Source organism: Bombus pascuorum, chromosome 11 (genome assembly GCF_905332965.1).
Source record: "Bombus pascuorum chromosome 11, iyBomPasc1.1, whole genome shotgun sequence".
NCBI classification, from domain to species: Eukaryota; Metazoa; Arthropoda; class Insecta; order Hymenoptera; family Apidae; genus Bombus; species Bombus pascuorum.
In genome coordinates, this window is record NC_083498.1 from 2,666,080 (window position 1) to 2,686,959 (window position 20,880).

The following is a 20,880-nucleotide window of genomic DNA, read 5'->3' on the forward strand; positions in this document are numbered from 1 at the left end:
ATTTCGGTACAAGGAATAAATAAATCAAGGATATTTACATCTAGTAATAGTCAGAAGATCTCATAAAATTTTTATAACTTATTTATCATTCCTGTTAATAAAAGATTGTGATAATTGAATTTATTACTCATCTGAAGATATTGTTTATTACTTGTTGGAGTTATATAAAATGTATTAAAATCGCTTAACATAAGACTTTTATATTATACATTGATGTTTCCCTACACTTTAATATCGCATGCGAAAATGTTAAAAAATTTAATATGAAATTGAATTTAAAAAATAAAGAAAATATAGAAAGAAAGATGGGAATCATATATGAAAATACTAAACTTTTGTTTAACAATGATTCTCGTTAAATCAAGATGTGGAATCACATCTTGTTTGTAAGTTTATCGATGTACTTTAACCTTCTAGTCTACAAAGAATGTTATTCAGTTTATGATTAAATCAGATATGTAGACTCTTTTATATGGTTTGACAGCGTACTCTACAAATCTCACAAAAAGATTTAATAAAAAATGTTACTTGCAATTAGTTTAGTTGTTAATTAGCTAGATTTATTTCTTTTTAAAACAACCAACAAGCTTCAAACTTTTGTAATTGTTGGTAAGCTTGTTTGTCTGTTTAAAATGATCAATTTGTTGATCGTCAAACAACATAGGAAATCACGTTTTCTGAACTACGCAAGAATATCGCTTACACAGAATGTCATCATGGTACACAATCAACAAATCAAATTTATTTAATGTTGGAATTATGTGATAAAATTAAGTATGTACTGTTTGTTTAAATGAACCGCTTCTGATTCGCCACAAAAAAAGATACAGTAAACAACAAGAGATCTAGCTTCTATACTATTTGTTAATAACATTTTGTTAAATATTTTTCTTTAAAAAAGTTATACAATTATATCGTCAATTAAATAGTGTTCCTTGTCAATATTATTTAGCCCACCGTTTGGTGAACATAAGGGCTCGAGCGATGCTCAAACCAGTTACGGCCAGTGACACTTGGCATGACTATCATTCTGAGTGGGGAGTAATACTATAGGCTCGTAAAGCTTAAACTATAAACTGACTATATGTATAATATAGTACCTTTAAAGACATGCGATCCGTTCTACGGTACTACTACATTGCCCGTTATATTACTACGAAACCCGGTTTACTGCCTGCCGATTTGTTTATGCTCGGATCGCTTTAATCCAGCTATTCTATGTTAATGACCGATAATTCAAATATTACGAATAATATTAACATATTAAACATTCATTGATAAAATTAATTTCATTTTATTTTATTGCAGCTACTTCAAATTAGTAACTTATTAGTAGCAGTAGGTATATTCTTTGTGAAGCGTATTGTTTAAAATTTTCAAAGCACGTAATCCAAATCGAATGATGTATATCAAAGGTGTACACATATATATGTATATTTGCATTGATAGAATGTGAGGAAAGAGAAATGAATTAAATAGATAAATGGATGGATAAACGCATACATATATGAGAAGTATATGTTGCATTAAAATTAAGATGTAAAACGATATATTATTCGATATAATTATTGTTATATAGAATTATGTAGGAAAGGAAATATTAAGATTAACTTGTAATGACAATATTTCAATCTGAATTTTCAATTTATTAATAAATGACAAAGATTCTACTTTTTCTTGTTTAAAGTATTTTATATTGCCGCAGCAAAAAAATATTATCGATTAATCGTAACATATCGACTTTCGATGATTTTTGGTACATACGTATTATACGTAATATTTCATTGGTTGTACAAAACTCGAACGTTTTGATTGGACAATAACTTGAAAGGCAGCCAATCAGGCGGTATATTTTCGAGAAACGATTTCTCATTGGGTCGCTTTCAGATCAGTTGCGCAGCAGTATTGTGCGCACGATCCGCGTGCCCATTGTACAATTGGTTGAAGGAAAAAAGCAGGAATGCGGAGCAGTGTAGAGACGAAGACGAAATATTCACACTTGATAACCAAGTTTTAATCGTTTAGGAGAATCGACTTCTGTATACAATCGAAAGAGGACCAAGTATGAGTATTCTGACTGACATAAATACATATTATATAATATAAATAAATTATAAAAGCATAGGTTAAAAAGTAGAGCTGGTTAGAAAAGTAAATACAGAAGGAGAAAAGGAGATATAAAGCTCGAAGTGGTTGTAACGAAAGTGGTGAGCAGAAGATAGAAGTGGAAGTGGAAGTGGAAGTGGTGGTGGTAGGAATAGTAGTGGTGGTAGTAGGAGTGGAGCTACTAGGAGGTGGAGGAGGAGGCTTGGGGAAGGTTCGCCAGCCGCCGGAAGAGCATCGACGGCGACGGGGGCGGGGAAGCTGTCCACCGAACGGAACGACCGCTCGGTGATACGAACAGCGAGTCGAACGGTTCCCCAACGAATACGGATATATCGATCATTGACGATAGTTGCCGATTTTGCGCTAGGTAAGTCATTACTTCACTAACTAATAGTACAAAATACCATTGTAAATACGAATCACTTGGAAAGTTCCAGCACTCTGTACGAGAGAACGTGGTTCGAAATAATTGACAAGAATGACGTAGCGTAAGGGGTGTGTCGTACCGTGCCGAGTTGTGTAGAGTCGAGTCGAGTCGGTTGAGCGGCAATCTTGGATATTTTTTTCTACATTTGTAGACACTTTTCGACAACGCATTGTCTCACAATTTCGTTAGTTGTGTTCCTCATCGGTTTAAGAATATTTGGTAAAAGTACGTCGATAATTACTGTCAAGATACTCGCTGTCATAATTGCGCCATTGAAACCCATTACTCACCATTGCTGTATCGCCATTTGCATTGTTAAACCATTGACCTTCTTTTATTTCTATATTCGTGTTAAACATACAGTTTTTATGAAAAATTTAACCTTAAACGTGATTGCAATGTGCTACTTCATTCTTTCTCTTAACATAATGTTTCACAGCATTGCGTAAACTATGACCGGCGGGAATCATTCAGATGAAACTAAAAACTATAATCATTTCAGGTTTTCATTTCGTGAATTTAAAAGTTGATATTATTTTTGTGTTCTATATGGAGGTTGTCTCTACAATGATAAATAAGTGTGTCATTATTTGAATAGCAGGCGAGACTCAGTTTCCTTTCGTTATTCTCTACGTGTATTTAATCAATTGGTTACACTGCTCCGTCTAGTAGTGTCAGGACAAAAAAGCTCGACAAGGTGTAACCAGTGTACAAGTTGATTCTCTTTTATGCTATTAAATTTACTTCTGAATGTCGCGGGCGTTATGTACACGAAATTGCTCGCGTTTGTTTGGAGGACTAAATTGACATACATGTAGTGGTCATTTGGGCGTATTCACACGAATAACCATACGCTGAGTTCGTCTCAACGTCCTTATGATCGAATTCGTAAATGGTGAGAAAACAACAATACAACGCGGATATTCTCGTGTAGGCAAGTGTCTTAAACAAAAATCTTAAATCATCAACAATTTTACCGTGAAAAGTATTATTTAACACGTAGGTCCAATAGGTTGCTGCATAATCATTGACGTCCTTTTTTTTTTGTTACAAACTCCAGACCGCCCGCGCGATCTATCGTCGCTTGGAAATAAACTTGCTACTCTCGAGTTTCGATTCTATAGTAGGCACGCTCACCTGTGCGTTTGCTGGTGTGTTGATTTATCTTTTCAGTTTTTTTCAACTTTTGATTAATTTAAATGTATTTCCCTTGAGTTTACCTATAATTATATGCTGTTCCTCTGAATCTTATTACATTTTTTTGAACGGTATTACTATTCGAAATTTTATTTTATTGAAAATAATGTTATTATTAATAATGGAAAACGAATTTAAGTAAAACGTATATAATACCAAATGGTTCATTATTTCGTTAAAGGATCTGTTCTACGAATGTACTATATTGACATAGACTATAACGATCGTGCCTTTCATTATGCCCGGGCAAACGTAGTATCGCCCAACGAGCACCGATAGTAAGCTTTACGTTTTAAGTTATGACATCATCGCGTCGAGAAACAGCGGACGCGTCGCATTAAGTATCTCGCGCGCAATACGCGCATTCAGTTCACTATCTCGATAGTTCAATACATTATCTACGTTTTTCATCCTAATTGGCTCTTTTCCACGAAATATTAACAGGTCTCGTAACTTGTTTGACCAGTTTTTATATTTTTCTCAAAAAACACATATTTAAATAGACGTATAAATTTAATAATTATTCTTATGAAATATACGAGAAAGCGAAAAATGGATATCGTCATGATACAGATAAATGATAGCAAGGTGATGTCGATTAACCGTGAATAGCTAGAATTCAATTGGCGTTCGTTGACGAACGTTAATTGAAGGAATGACATTACTTGGTCATAATGAATTATGTACGTACGTAAGATAAAGAAGTTGTTTAAAATAAGAAATCTTTTTAGGTTTTTTCTTTCCACTAATTAAATATTCAGATAAAATAATATAAAATAATTCAATAAACATTTATATCTTTTATATGTCACCTACTAATCAATAAAATTTAATGTAAAAATTAACCAAGTTAGGACACATATAATACAAGAGAAAAATCATATTAATATTTAAAATATATAATAATATAAATATGGATAGAACTTCGTAATAGTGATCGCTATTGTTATATCATATATACTGTTTATGATTAATCTTGAAAGTAAATTTTATTGTTGAACGTATGAGAAATAAAATTTCTATTATTATATATCTCAAATATTGATATAATAATATAACAATTTGCTTTTTATAAACTAATACAATGACTTTAATATTAAACTCCGTGCATTATTCGATCAATAACTTAAACTGCAGTACTTTTTATTTGTTTCAGCGTAGCATATAGTTACAGAATTTTGTTCATATTTTAAAATAGGTAGTATTATTTTCTAAAAATATAGAATTAATAAATTATAATTACGTTTACTGAAATTAAAAAGAACTGAGGAAATAGTTAAATAAAATCCTTTTCTCCACCATTGTGTGTACGATAACGTTTGGAACTAAATCGATAAAGTGAGCGGTAAAAAAACAATTGAATAGAAAATCGCTCTAGACATAGTGGCAAAGATATTTCGTATGAGCAGTAAAAGAATTTGTAGAACGATCTCTGCAATTTGCCTGTTTAGAGTAGAATTTGCGGAAGTTGAGAATTTGGGTTAAGCATACGCTTCCGAATTATCAAGAGCCGTTAAACAAGGTTATTAGCGATACTCTAGTGTATGGTGCTTGACACATCTAACGATGAACAGGTGCAATACAAAATATACTTATTTTGTACGAACTAATTTAAATAATAATATACCAAAGCAACCTATTCTGTTCTTTATAATTGTATTGTAAATTTCTTTTTCTATGTTTTCTGAGCAATCATTGGTTGGATAAGTATAAAAAAAGATAGAGCACACATTAAATATGTAATCTTCAACAGTATTAATTCTATATGTCCGTATTAAATTTCTTTTATTAACCAAATATTCTTAGAAGTCTGACGACACTTATAAGTATTATTCTTGTCGCAATTATGCTCTAATGGTTTTAAGAAGTATCTATTTTTAGCATACGTGTTATTTTAAACAGACTTGAAATATCAGAAATAAAGATGGCGGCAAAAAATCTAAAGGACATAATTTAGGATATAAGAGATTAAATATTTTATTTTTGATAAAATGGCAGGATGTAGATACATTTATTGTCGTAGTATATTTAAAAACTGAACAAAAGGAGATACGGAAAATATAAAATGAAAGAAGCGTTAAGATAGGGGGTTAGGATACAACCATAGAGGAAGACGATGGAAACACGTGATATAAATAAACGTAGTAAGAATTTGAAAAAAGGAAACTACGATTTCAGTCGCACTAAGGATTCTTGTAATTTTCCCCTACCATCTACGCGTTCGACGCACCTTACTCTACTTGACTGTTACTCGGAAGTTTATTGATCGTTTGCTGTCTCCTGTCGCTTTTCTTGTGTTCATTGGTTTCTACATTCGAAATGGGCAGAGAAACACCTGAAAATTATCTTTCCTATAGATAACGAAGTATGATATACCCCTTATGTTAGAATCAAAAGAATACTGAAAGATAAAGTGTTAAATCAGTGCTATTTAACTAGAAAAATAAGAATTATATCTAATCGAGAAACGAGTTCCTTATTTTTCCTTTTAATTTTTAAAAATATATTAAAACGTATCAATAGTTATTAATAATGATGTAAAACATTTTGTTTTAGTCGGCATTCAACGGCAGGGGTGGAAGGAGGTGGAGGTGGCGGAGGAGGTGGCGGCGGCGGTGGTGGCGGCGGTGGAGGTGGTGGTGGTGGCGGCGGCGGTAGCAGTGACAGTGGTAGTGTCGTAGCTAGTGGTAGTGGCGGTGATAGTGATAGCGACAGTGATTAAAAATACGAAAAAGCAAACAAACGACGAGGAAAAAGAATATAATTTAGAAAAGAAAGGACAGTAATTAGCAAGAATGGCAGACACAAGTCAGCAACAACCGTTGACTGAACCACATACGAATGGGGTAATGGACGGTTTGACAGAAGAAGAGAAGAGTAAAATGCGGCCTGCAGACATCGATGCGGTAAGATTTCGAAAAAATTTTTTAAGGAATAAAAGAATTTTTGTGGGATCTTTTACTTACGTTTTGTGCTATGTGTAACGTTTTGGATACATACTGCGTTTTTTAGCCACCTCTTTGGGATTTCTAGGCATATATAAAATAGTCCACTATCAGACGGTATATGTGACTTGAATGAAAAATTGCACAACAGTGTTGCATATCTAAGAAATATTTTCAAATTATATTTTCCATTACTTTTTTATGTAGGATATGAGGGAGATGGAAAGAAGGAAGAGAGTTGAAATGATGATGAATTCTCGACTTTTTCGCGAAGAATTAGAACGCATTATTGAGACACAAATGAAAGATGGTGCTGGACCATCAGGTCTATTACAGCAAATATCTGATATGATGGGTGCACAAGGTGCTCGGTTTAATGCAAATGTTTTTAAAAGTAAGTTCATTAAATATCAGTTATTCAATTGTGTTTTATCAAATACTTATCTAACTAATTTTATTACAGCTTCTAATTGTGTATTACCCATCAACGACATCCGTGGTGTCGAAAGTATGGGTTATGCAAAGGGAGAGAAACTATTGCGTTGCAAATTGGCAGCAGTATTTAGACTGCTTGATCTCTATGGTTGGACTCAAGGTGTTGGTGGACAAATTACAGCACGTTTAAATCAAGATCAAGAACACTTTTTAGTTAATCCGTATGGTCTGTTGTATCACGAAGTTACTGCTTCAAGCTTGATTAAAGTTGATATGCAAGGAACGGTCGTGGAACAGGGAACAACCAATTTTGGTGTTCATGTGGCAGGGTTTCAATTGCATTCAACGATTCACGCTGCTAGACCTGATATAAAATGCATTGTTCATATTACCACTCCGTCCGTTACTGCTGTGAGTAAAGAAATGTATATTTTATTGTTTTTACATTTTGCGTCTCTGTTAATTATATATTTCCTCAGATCTCGTCATTAAAGTGCGGATTACTGCCAATTGGACAAGAAAGTATAGTAATAGGAGAGGTAAGCACGCACCAGTATGTAGGTGGATTTTTTGAACCAGAAGAAAAAGAGAAGATAGCAAGAAATCTTGGACCGATGAATAAAGTTATGCTTTTAACGAATCGCGGTGCTCTCTGCTGCGGAGAAACTGTCGAAGAAGCTTTCTTCAATGTTTACAATATGGTCTTAGCTTGTGAGACCCAGTTAAAACTAATGCCTGCTGGTTTGGATAATCTAAATCTTATTTCCGAAGAGTCTAAGAAAGCTATATTCGAAGCCTCGAGAAAACCACCCACACCGCAACAAACGGCTCAAATCACCGAAACCACTGCTCTTGCTGAGAAACTCGAAAAGCGTTGGCGAATTGGTGGAACTGAATTTGAGGCACTTATGCGAATGCTTGATAATGCAGTAAGTATATGGATCTTCCGTTGTTTTTACCTCAGTCCTTCTGTTTTTTTCTTTCATACCGGAACGTTGCATCGTTCTCGCTTATTACTGATTCTGTAATAGCTAACAAGTTATTGGGTCATTTGCAGGGTTTCCGAACTGGCTATATATACAGAAATCCACTAGTAAAAGGAGAACCTCCGCGGCCTCGAAATGATGTAGAAGTACCACCAGCAGTCTCGTCTTTGGGATATTTACTCGAAGAAGAAGAACTTTATAAACAGGGGTAAATATGTTTGTTACATAAAGGTGCTTCACAATTATTGAAGAAAACTTATGTTCCCACTTTTTTATAGGCTCTGGAAAGGTGGCCGTAAAGGCACGGATAGGTCACGTTGGTTAAATTCGCCCAATGTATACCAAAAGGTCGAAATACTTGAAACAGGAACTCCTGATCCGAAGAAAATTACAAAGGTAGAAGTCATCACTTTTGAGAACAAAACTGAATAGATGTAACGGCGTGCTTCTAAAATAAAAGATAAATAAAAAAAATAATAGAAGAAAGTAAAAAACAGTGTATGGAAAGGAAGATGAAATTTGCGCAAGAACTAGACGATCTTGCATAATATTATTAAAAAAAGTACTATTAAGACAATGTCAAGATTTGCATTTATATTAAGATTGATATTTTACATGCACATGTTGTTACATTTATAATCTTCTATAAAGTTATTTGTCGAAACGTAATTATCATCATTAATTGTAAGAAAAGAGATCGTACAAGTTTTCAAAAATATTGCTTGGTTCCTTTGAGTTAAGAAAACAAATCAATCATATTTCATGTTTCATTCTCTTTCAATATACTTTATTGCATACATTTAAGACACGACGAAAAAAAAAAGATCTCATATGGAAAGTAACTGAAAGTGAAAGTTCATGATTATTCTGAACATTAAATCCTCCTGATCAATTATATTACATTTGTTCGTTGTTTATAATCTCCGTAGTGATATTTGCGTACCTTCAATACATTCCAGTTTATGATATTATAGTAGAAAATACACTGTGAAGAAATACATGTGAAAAGAAAGAAAAGAGAGAGGGAAAAGGGAATACAACTCAATACATCTAATAAATTTTCAACGATCTACTTATGATTAATATAAAATGTAGTTCTAAATAAATGTTGCTATAACATTGTGTATCTTTCGGTGGATTGACTAAAATTATAATGGGACTTTATCGCGCCTCTCTCTTGTAGCTTATTAATATATAAATAAATATATGTCTACTGTTTATCGTGTATAGGTAATTTTTCGAAAAAAGATAGAACCCTTCTCTTTACAACGGCATGGCAGCATGTATAAAATGAAGAAAAAAATAGAAAGAATTTTATTGAAGTGTGTTATGAATCTATGTTTCAATGATCGATTCGATGAACAAATAATTGCCTTATTCTCGAGCATTTTGTCGAGTTTATGGCATTTTAAGATAATCATATGATGCGCATGGATATCATTATTTGACTGATTCACATTCGAAACTGTGTATGAATGTGTGCCTGTTAAAATCGTGTCGTCGAAGGGATGGATATTCAACTCTTCGTCCCACTGCATTTACAAAACCAGATCGATCGACCCTAGATCAGAGGGAGGTAGATATGAAACACTCCAAGAATATTCGCTGTTAATGACAGTAGTATATATAGGCGTAAATAGACGTAGACGTAATTTTTTTAATGCTGTAAGAAGATTAGATCGTAGGTAAATTAATCGAAAAATTTGTACTTGAATTTGGCAAATGAATAGTCTAAAATGTTGCAACATTAATAATGTGTTACGCACGCAAATTGATTGAAATAATAACGAGACGACATCACCAGCAAAGCAGGCACACATAACATACGCAGACAATGCGAAAATAGGTATCTCATAATGCTGTGTTGGATGTCGAATTATCGATGAGGGTCGACTAACGTTCTGGTTTTGTGTGCAGTGGGTGTCAGACGGATCTCCGACGCATAGCAGTACACCGGTGAAGATCGACAGTGCCCTTCAATTTGTACCGAAAAATACCAATCCAAAGGAATTTAAACAATTACAACAACAGGTAAGTAACATGAAATTGCATTGATTCAGTTTACGTTCATTTCTTAAAATATTTCAATAAAATAATATATAAATATTTTGTATTTGCAAACTGATTAAACCCTTGGAGCTGTGCTTTTTTGTTTAGATAAAGGATTACCGTAGGGCAGATAAGATATCAGCTGGGCCACAATCCCACATATTAGAAGGAGTTACATGGGAAGAAGCCAAAAAAATGCAGGTAATGTGACACGTTTTTAAGTAATAACTCGAAATTAAAATTATAATAATTTATGAATTTACTATTTTGTAAAATTATACATCATATTTTTGGTAAAATATATATTGATGAGAACATTTGCTTATGAAAGGATGCCACTATTAGCGGAACAGGAGAACAAGTAGTGTTGGTAGGGGCAGCCAGTAAAGGTATCATTCAAAGAGGGTTTCAACACAACGCAATGGTTTACAAGACACCATATGCAAAAAATCCTTTCGATGCTGTTACTGATCAAGAACTCGATCAATATAAGAGAGAAGTTGAACGCAAACAAAAAGGAGATATCTGTAAGCAAAATAACATATAAATTTGCCCTCAATTGAAAATTTACATAGTGAGTAAATTTAATCTTGGTTTCATCTTTTCTTGTTTTACAGATGATGAATCACAATCAGAATCGGAAGCATTATCATCATTCAATGTTAGTCGGGCAACACACGAATCAAGCACTGCCAAAAGTCCAATTCAATCACCGGTATCTGTAACTTCGGAAACAGAAGAAGAGAGCAGAGATGGTAAGTAACAACAAATTCTCATATGTTTTTTATATTTTATTGTTATCTCAGAACTGAAAAATATATCGATCAATGTATCATATCTCAATTACTTTCAGAACCCCGAGTACTACGGATAGAAACGAAACAAGTGCCTGCACCAAGTCAACCTGAAGTTGTATTGAGCGACGGTAAGCTATCTTTTTACAATTTTTAGTTCCCAGAGCCTATGCACTTTAAATCGATCATTTTCATAGAGGCGGAGGTATTTTGAAAATGATCGAAGAAACGTGTAGTATGCATGTTCGATATAATATATGGGGAGTCTTGTGTCGTGTTACTTTTACATTTTTTTTTTTTTTTTTAAGTCTTATTCCTCCTGTCTTCTATGTGTTTCATAATATTGCATTTTTAAATGAAATTTCGTATAATTGATGATAACGATCGCAAGGCTTGTTCCATAAGCACGAAGGTGTTGTAATTTATCATTACATTTTTTCCCTACCTTAATTTGTCACCTTTATCTATGATCACTAACGCTTGCACCTTGCATGGATGTACTTACATTCGCATAAACATTTTGCATATTTATGTTTGGTACAGGAGTATAAGTGTTATTTCCTCCATATTCTTTCCCTTTTTTTAATTTATGTCCTAAATTGCACGTTAACTACCTTGCATTGCATTAATAAATAATATTCTGCTCTCATTATAATTTCTCCCTTGAATTACGAATTATAGTAAATGTAATTTTTAAAAGCTGTGTGCAAAACTCGAGTATGGTAATGACTGACACGATTTTTAAGAAATCAATTTGTCTCGACATATACTCGGACCAATTTGTTGGATTTTTTGATGTCACAATTGAAAGATTTTAAGATATTATACTTTTCATCTTGTCAGCTGTTGCGAATACAAGAAATTTCTCAGATACGCAGGTGTGAGCATCCGTGATCATAATAAATATCTTCTGAGAAAGAAGATAAACGAAAGGAGCAAATATTAAAATACAATTGTGGTGTTATGGGACACTATGGTTGCAGATCTTGGTTCACCGAGCAGGTTCTGCAGTCAATGCAAAAACAAATGTGAGAACAAGATTGAAAATGATGCCTGCATTATTAGTAAACACCGTCATTGTCCAGTTGCTGAACTATATCTATACGAACCACGTTTAGAAATTGTCCGAGGTGACATAATCGCAGAGCGGTTAGTAACTAAGTTAATCGACTACCGTCCTTGTCCTCCAGTTATATTAACTGGTGAGCAAGTAAATTGCTCGGGTGACATGAAATGCAATGGTCTTGAACAAGTTCCAAATTCGATTTACTTTGAAGACAAAAAAACACAAGAAGAATTGACCAAAAAAAGAAAATCTAAAGTTCGCAGAACATTGGAAATGAAAAATAACGTAAATTCATTGAATGTTCCGTCTTCTAACGAAAAAGTGAAAGAAAAAGATAGAAATGATAAAACAAATTTGAAGTCGATCGATACAAGCTCTATGGAACAGATTACCGAAATAGTAAGCTGTATTGATTCAAACATACAGCCAACGAAAACAAGATTAATCGCTTTATCTTCTCCTGAATTTAAAGTCTCGAAGAAATATAGTTTAGATCCGTCCGATATGAGTTTAATATACAGTTTGACACCATGTATGAATTCAGAAAATGATCACGAAAATGTTGATAAAACGATGATAGACAAATCGTCGAAGTTATCAACATTTACATTTGAACCCAATAATAACTTGGAGCAGAATTGCTTTTTGCAATCAAACGAAGAGAAAAGTCCCAAAAACGAACAACAACAATGGGGAAAAAAGGACTGCGTAGACGATAAAATTGATAATTATATCTGGTTCAATTCGTTATCTGACAGTGAAAAGTGTGAGATTTCTAACGATAACAAGACTATAAATAACGATATATGTTTTGATAATGGACAAGTTGAAATTCGTTCGAACGAAGGATCTGATATGTTGGAACTATCCGCTGACACGACTTTAGAATTGCTGGAAACTACAGGTGAATATTTTCGAAATGACATAAGCAATATGGCGAATGAAATTATCGCAGAACTTAATGGAAATGACACGTATGTGATCATTTACTGTCTAGTAAATGAAATTTTTCAAAACGTTTATGATATTCTTTCGAGTATAGAGTTAAATGATCGATGTAGTTTGCCGTTATCATCCATTTCTCGGCAATTCTCAACTCCAAAATTATGTTTGAACATAAAAGATAACGAACACACGCCGAAAGAAATCGAAAAGACTCAGACCAATCAAACTACACCTGTTATCGTTATACATGAAGTTATTCACCATGTGATCGATGCATGTGATGAAATTAAGAAAGCAAAAACCTATGCAAATATAGAGCTGAGAGAAAAAGGGTACAATGATACTGTTAGCAATGAGGAAGAAAACATTGGACAGCAGAAGGATTTGACAACGATAATAAACAGTGACAAATCAAAAAAAGCATCTGATCGAAACACACAAGTTGCACCGACTGTTACCGCTTTTGAGAATCTGGTTTTACCCGAGAAGAATGATCAGTCTGCTGAAACAGCAGCAGAAGCAGATGACATGACGGAAGCAGCAATTTTCGAATTTCATACACTAGTGAAGGCGAAGCCAACAAATACTGATAAAAAGGAATTTGAATTGAACTTCCGAATAGAGAGAAATTTTGGTGTTGAGAGCAATGTTGAAAGTAAAAGATCGCATAGGCAAAATATGGAAGAAGTTGAGCCTGGTCTATCTGAAAGTTTAGATAAGCTTGCTGAGATGGGTTGTAATATAGATACGGATAATTTACCCGAAATTGATACAATGGAAGAAGAATTAGCAAAACTATCAGAGACTTATAAGGCTGTAGAGCTGAAAGAAAAAGAAGACAGTAATACTAGTAACAATGAGAAAGAGGAAATCGGGCAGCAGGTGGATAATTTGACAACAATGATAAACAGTGATGAATCAAAAAAAGGTTCTGATCGAAGTATGGGAGTTACATCGATTTCTTTTGAGAATTTGGCTTTAGACGAGGAGAATAATCAATCTGTTGAAACAGAAGCAGACGCAATTTTCGAGTTTCGTACAATAGTGAAAGCGAAGCCAATAAATACTGATAAAGAAGCAGTTGAATTGAACTTCCGAATAGAGAGAAGTTTTGATGTTGAGAGCAGTGTTGAAAATAAAACATCACATAGACAAAATAAGGAAGAAGTTGAGCCTGGTCTATCTGAAAGTTTAGAGAAACTCGTTGAAATGGATTGCAATGTAGGTTCGTATGATCTGTTCGAAATTGAGAAAAAAAGAAGAGAACCAATGACACTATCAGAGACTACTAAAGCTGTAGAAGCGTGCGTTGATTGTATTTATTGTATGAATTCCTGTCCTATGGATTACAATCAAGAATATTCTCCGTTATCGACCATAGGTGAAGAAGAATCAGATGAAAAGATTGTGGATTTAAACGCAGAAATTGGAAGGAAACGACTTAATGATACTTATACATTTTGTGATTCCGACGAAATCGTAAATGACAAAGAATTATCTAGTCATAACTTAGAAAATAACAATAACGCATTTCTTTAAAATGATTTCATCAAACGATCAAACATCGTCCTTTTCAGAAATTTATCCCCTCAAAGATGTAACACTTGCTTCAGTGGAGTTTCTTTAAGTTAATAACTTGAGAAAACCAATAGTAGAACCATGATCGTAGAATTTAGTTCCTAGAATTATTTAAAGGATACTTTTTCAAATATCCACAAAAATATTCCTTTTCTGTTTGCTACAAACCAAAGAAATTTTTTTATTTATCGAAGGTATAAAACGATATGTTAATTTGTATTTTAATTTACACAGTGCTCGTTTTGTTTATTGTTTATATCTAATGTTTACAGTTGTATTATGCACATTGTTCGTGTCCTGATATTGCATACTTTGTCTTTTTAGTTTTTTCTTTCTTTATTTATTTATTTTTTCTTTTATTTGTATCGAGTACATGTTTTGTATGCGAAACATATTAAGATTATGAAATAAATAATTTTCCTAAACGTAACGAGATACAGAGATCATAAATAAATCATTTTAATATCCATTTTAACATCTTTATCAGTTGTTATAATGTGACTGCATATTCGAAACGCTTGAAGAGCAAACAAGAATTATACTTTGGTTTTCGTTTTCAAGGTAAGCGTGAGTATTTGACTATCTTCGCCAATTTCTTGTGACATTCTAACTTATACACTAATTTTATTTATACGCTCTCTATTAATAGTAAACATAGATTTTACATAATATTATGCTTCCCTTCTTTATCATTTATATACAAAATTTTTAGACAACGTGTAGTATTTCTCACCTTATTGTTTCAGGGGAAAATACCGTAAACGGCGATCACTCTGATGCGCATCACAGTACATTTTCTCAAAGTAGTAAAGAGGTTTGTTTCTTATGTCATCTTAACTTAAATATTATCATTATCCTCGAGTTTTATCACAAATGTGCAATAATATCTTATATAACTTTAATCTTTATCATGCTATATTGTTGATTAATAGAACTCGAAAAATGCAAAAATAAAAGTGAGCGATAAACTATCAAAAGAAAAGCTCGAGGATTCTCAAAGTATATATGCGATAACGAAATATATATCGCATATATACACACAGTCACAAGATTGGAACATACCTTTTATCATGCATTAAATCTTTATTATAACAATTTAAAGATCAGTACCAATTGCGTGACACATTTTGCATATAAGGATGTTTCGTAAAATGATAAAGCTACACATTTTTGTCTTTTACTATTTCTAACGAATCTACGTCGCATCGTTTTTTATACGTGAAAGAATTAATCGTGATTATCTTTTATCTTAAACTAATCGTAAATTTTTACAAATCTTTATATTGCAATCTCATCTTTAATTTATCGAACGAGTCTTGAGAATCATACATAAATGCTGCTTCGTCATTAACTGCGATATAATGCTAGGAATAAGCTAGTACGCCAATAGTGTTCGCTTGCATGAATCTAAGAATGACCGATTTTTATGGATCCAATAAAGATCATGCAAAACGCTAAGGGGCGAAGGAAAAGAAAATGGGACACACGTGCGCGTGTATTTATACACATATGTATGTACAATACTATGGAAACATTTTAGACTATCTACGACGATGATCTCATAATTGCAGGTAATTTTTAGGAAATATTTCCATACCATACAATGTTATATGATATTTTAAAAGTCATAGTGGTATAAATCAAGATTTTGAGAACTTGAATTTTTTAAAATATCATTTATTTATTTTATAATTAATTGAACTATAACTTCATTTTCTGTTCACAGTACGTTTTTATGGCGTGCAAAAATATAATCAATTCTCTATAATAATAAACATAGAATACTGTTTTCTATAATCAGTTTTCTTATATCACTATGATTCAAATAAAAACAAACCTTTAGATATTCTCTACAATAAGTACAGATTGATATAGGATTTTTTGCCGTAATGTATATATATGCAATATTATGTATTTCGAATCGTAAAAGTAACCGTAACCAAACTTCAACTTATAGCGAGTAAACTTTTATTTGCAAAGGTTAGGTTTCTTCGAATTCGAATTATGGGGGTAAAATAACGCGCCTAGTCATATGACAAATAATTCTAATTATAATCAGTTTATATTTCAATATGTAAAAATTTTCATAGCGGATTCATACTACAGAATAAAATTATAGAAATTCGAATTAGGGAAGTTCAGCTATATTGATAATTCGTGAATTAAATTCTTGAAAATAATAACAGAGTTCGAACATCAAGTATCGTTATACTCGTTCATAAAAATGAACGATCCTTTTTTGTAGATGGTTTAACATTTTTGTATAGTACTGTACATATATATATATTGATAAAACGATACATAATGGGAGGAAAGATTCGAGGAAGAAAGAGCAGACGCGCGCGCGTGTGCGAGCTTGTAGGGAGAAAGAAGGAAAAGGCGAATTGGCTACTTGCATGTGCATGCAGAAAGGTTTATGGTTACGGTTGGGACCTTCCGTGTTAAGGGTTCCGTGTCGCAGGATGTGAGCGTTAGCGAGGAGTCACCGAAAAAGGAAAAGAAGAAGAAGAAAGGCCTTAGGACACCATCTTTCCTAAAGAAGAAGAAAGAAAAGAAGAAGCCAGTCGAGGCGTAGGTAGTCCTAACTTTGGTACGTATGTACAAAATACACAATATTGGAATTGGTATCTTTATTCATATCCACCTCATTCATTATTCTCGATTATACATGCGTTAATCTTTCTCTTTTCTTTTTTTTTTTTCTTTTTTTTTACAATTATTGATTCTAACCAGTTGACTTTGCGTAGATCAATGTCGCATTTTTAGCAGATATTTGTTTAAAAGGTTATGTTATGATTGATGACGGGAATAAAATTGTCACTTCACACGAAACTTCCAATTATCTTTTTGCTAATTGGAATAGTTATACCGCGACTTACATCAAATTTTTTGTATCCAGGAAATACTAATCGTAAGAAGAAGTTCAAAGAAGAAAGGTAGGATAGAAATTTCTGTGTGAGAATATGTCTTCCTTCTCTTTCTTAATTTTCATTATTGTTATTGTTATTACTATTATAGAGTAGAAGAGCTATTGATGCTAATGTAATTCGCATAGTTGCAGCAATCTTAGATTTCGTATCCTATAGTCGCCAGTTAGAATCATGATTGCTATGATGGTGTTTATACGGTCACACGTTATTATTCGGGATTGCGTGTAACTCATCTTTTGTTCACTAGTCTCTGAAAACCATACTGTTTAACCGATGTCTGTTTCGATATGCATCACGAGTATAAGTAATGGAAACATAAGTTGTTATTGGATCGTACTTTATGGAAGGTTTCCCCTTCGATTTTTCATTTCCAGACACTGCCACGAGCAAAAGCTTATCGCAAATAAAAGAACTATTACCGAATGAGGATTAAGCCGCGAGACAGAGAAGAGTCGAAGATCGCAAAGCGAGTTAAAAAAAAATGCATATACAGGAGACGAATGAAAATAGAAAATAGGAAATAGAACATAGAAAATTTAAAATTGAAATAACCGTGCAACAATCACAGCATCTTTCCAGGACTCAAGACTGCCATCGCATTACGTCTACGTACGATAAGAAACTATATTGTACTGTTAATGTTTTTACGTTTTTAATTTGTTAAAGCGTCGCGCTGAACTATTTAATCCGCTATTTAATTTTGCCTCCCCAGCCCCGTTTGTGTAATGCAATAAAACGAAACAAACGAAATACGTCTCTGATTGACAAGAAAATATGTGGGATAATTCCTCGTCGTGTCATAATTTTCATTTTCAATTTCTTTATTCCAAATATGTATATCCTTATCCTTTCTTGTGCCGCCTCTATTTAAGCCATTGTATGTAAGTACGTTATGTGTCACATTTAAATACTATTTTTCAATCTTCTCTTTTTACGATACATCATTATACTTTACAATATCAATTTATCAACTATGTATGTTAAGATAAAAAATATCTGTTCCTGACAAGATTTCTCAGCAGTAGAAGTTTTAAAAAAGATGAGGAAAAAGCGCAAAAATTAAAGTTAAGTGGTGAAACGAGAAAATTAGCGAAGAATAGACCAAAAGACTAAAAAGTATGCGAAAAATAAGCTCGATTCAGTATTCGTCGGCATTATCTGTTTCTACGTCAACCGAATCTAGCCCAACCTCTTCGTAGTCCTTCTCAAGAGCTGCAAGATCCTCACGAGCTTCGGAAAACTCACCCTCTTCCATGCCTTCCCCAACGTACCAATGAACGAAAGCTCTTTTAGCGTACATAAGGTCGAATTTATGATCAAGACGAGCCCAAGCTTCAGCAATAGCTGTTGTATTAGATAACATACAAACAGCACGTTGTACTTTAGCTAGATCTCCACCTGGTACAGCTGTTGGTGGCTGATAATTTATACCAACTTTGAATCCTGTCGGGCACCAATCGACAAACTGTATCGTTCGTTTCGTTTTAATAATAGCAATTGCAGCATTTACGTCCTTTGGAACCACGTCTCCTCTGTACAACATGCAACAAGCCATATATTTTCCGTGCCTAGGATCGCATTTGACCATTTGATTCGCTGGCTCGAAGCATGCGTTGGTGATTTCCGCGACCGAGAGTTGTTCATGATATGCTTTTTCGGCGGATATTACAGGAGCATACGTAACTAAAGGAAAGTGGATTCTTGGATAAGGAACTAAATTCGTTTGAAACTCGGTTAAGTCTACGTTTAAAGCACCATCAAATCGCAACGAAGCTGTTATGGAAGAAACAATCTGTCCGATTAACCGATTAAGATTGGTGTAAGTTGGTCTCTCGATATCCAGATTACGTTGACAGATATCGTAGATCGCTTCATTGTCGACCATAAAAGCGCAGTCTGAATGCTCGAGAGTCGTATGAGTGGTAAGAATGGAATTGTATGGTTCAACAACTGCCGTGGAAATTCTCGGAGCTGGATATATCGCAAATTCTAATTTAGATTTCTTTCCATAGTCAACAGAAAGACGCTCCATTAATAGGGAAGCAAATCCTGATCCAGTACCACCACCGAACGAATGAAAGATAAGAAATCCCTGTAATCCGGTACATTGATCCGCTAATTTACGAATTCGATCAATAACCAGGTCGACAATTTCTTTACCAATTGTATAATGACCACGAGCATAATTATTCGCTGCATCTTCCTTGCCAGTGATCAGTTGTTCTGGATGAAAAAGATGCTTGTACGTCCCAGTTCGAACCTCGTCTACAAACGTATAAACAATATCGTTACTGCCTCTGAATATCAAATTTTTAATGATTGAATGACACCTTTTTTCTCTTACCAACAACTGTAGGTTCCAAATCAACAAATACTGCTCTGGGCACATGTTTTCCGGAGCTGGTTTCACTGAAGAAAGTGCTAAAGCTATCATCGCCACTAAACTTATCTGATGGCATTTGTCCATCTGGTTGTATTCCATGTTCCAAACAATAAAGTTCCCAACAAGCGTTTCCAATTTGAACACCAGCTTGACCGACATGAATAGATATACACTCACGCTGAAACGTAAAAATTTTTTCTATAAAGATCTTTTTCTTCTCCCTTTGCTCTTATTGCATATACAATTGCCCTTTTGAATTCAAAATATTGAACCATCACTTATTTTCCAAAGAAAATTAAAATACAGGAAACTAATTTTTATATCGTTTAATAATAAACAGAATTTTATTCAAACTAATAGCGTATTAATGATTTATTATTTAATTAAATTTTTTATTTCATCTTTTTCTTTCTGTTACTTTGACTACAGTAGTCACTTTGGACCGAATTGTGAATTTTTCTTACCATTTTAATTACGTAGAAATATAAAACTTTATTAAACACAGAATGTTTTACTGACGAATAACACGTTTACACAGAAGATGGGTGCCGCTTCTTTGAACGATTGAAACTTAATGATGCAACACAAGAACGGTCGTCGGCCTCTTATATCCTCCACTTCGAATCATCTCGAAATGTACTCAAGTTAATTGCAAGTATTCATCGAAAAAGCTATTTTCCTATTTAGGTACTTTCCATAATTAACTGTGTTTAAACTTGGTACTGAACTGTGAATTTTTGTTTCATCAAAGTATCGTTGTTAGATTTAAGAATAACAGGGTGAATATAAAAAGTTATATTTGACAAGTCCGCTCTCAGTTACGTCGCACTTAAGATTAAATCTAATAAACGAATATAAATAGCATATCTTAGCTAAAACTAGCTTTTACTAGCCAAGTCGTAACTAGCCAATTGAACGAAAAGTTCGTGATGCACATTCTTGTGGTCTATTTTTGTTCACATACATATGTATATCTTTGACACTTGCAATTCGATCATTATGTACATATAGTACATATAAAAAGACATATGTATTCTGT

At 33.5% G+C, this 20,880-nt stretch overlaps 2 protein-coding genes across 7 annotated transcripts; one reads left to right on the forward strand and one right to left on the reverse strand.

The window, feature by feature from the left end:
* Positions 1-1,944: 1,944 nt before the first annotated feature.
* Positions 1,945-18,231, forward strand: LOC132911795 (protein hu-li tai shao). 6 transcript variants are annotated; one of them, XR_009659079.1, is made up of 16 exons: positions 1,958-2,473; positions 6,287-6,636; positions 6,883-7,069; positions 7,139-7,521; positions 7,590-8,039; positions 8,168-8,304; positions 8,375-8,492; positions 10,014-10,127; positions 10,254-10,346; positions 10,477-10,672; positions 10,763-10,900; positions 10,999-11,070; positions 15,275-15,342; positions 16,937-17,118; positions 17,428-17,464; positions 17,833-18,231. XR_009659079.1 is itself a non-coding variant. In XM_060968740.1 (15 exons), exons 2-14 carry the CDS (start codon positions 6,526-6,528, stop codon positions 17,101-17,103), a joined length of 2,196 nt encoding a protein of 731 aa, XP_060824723.1. In that variant the 5' UTR covers positions 1,959-2,473; positions 6,287-6,525; the 3' UTR covers positions 17,104-17,118; positions 17,833-18,231. The 6 variants fall into 6 exon arrangements, 4 of the variants coding, with proteins under 4 accessions (XP_060824727.1, XP_060824726.1, XP_060824723.1 ...); XR_009659078.1 differs by having other exon boundaries at positions 16,975-17,118; XM_060968740.1 differs by lacking the exon at positions 17,428-17,464 and having other exon boundaries at positions 1,959-2,473; positions 16,975-17,118.
* Positions 18,232-18,257: 26 nt separating this feature from the next.
* Positions 18,258-20,851, reverse strand: LOC132911798 (tubulin alpha-1 chain-like). The gene is made up of 3 exons (XM_060968756.1): positions 20,306-20,851; positions 19,803-20,019; positions 18,258-19,723 (listed from the first exon to the last, which is right to left on the reverse strand). The coding sequence occupies exons 1-3, from the start codon at positions 20,306-20,308 to the stop codon at positions 18,597-18,599; spliced, it is 1,347 nt and encodes a 448-aa protein (XP_060824739.1). The 5' UTR covers positions 20,309-20,851; the 3' UTR covers positions 18,258-18,596.
* Between the last annotated feature and the right edge of the window lie 29 nt (positions 20,852-20,880).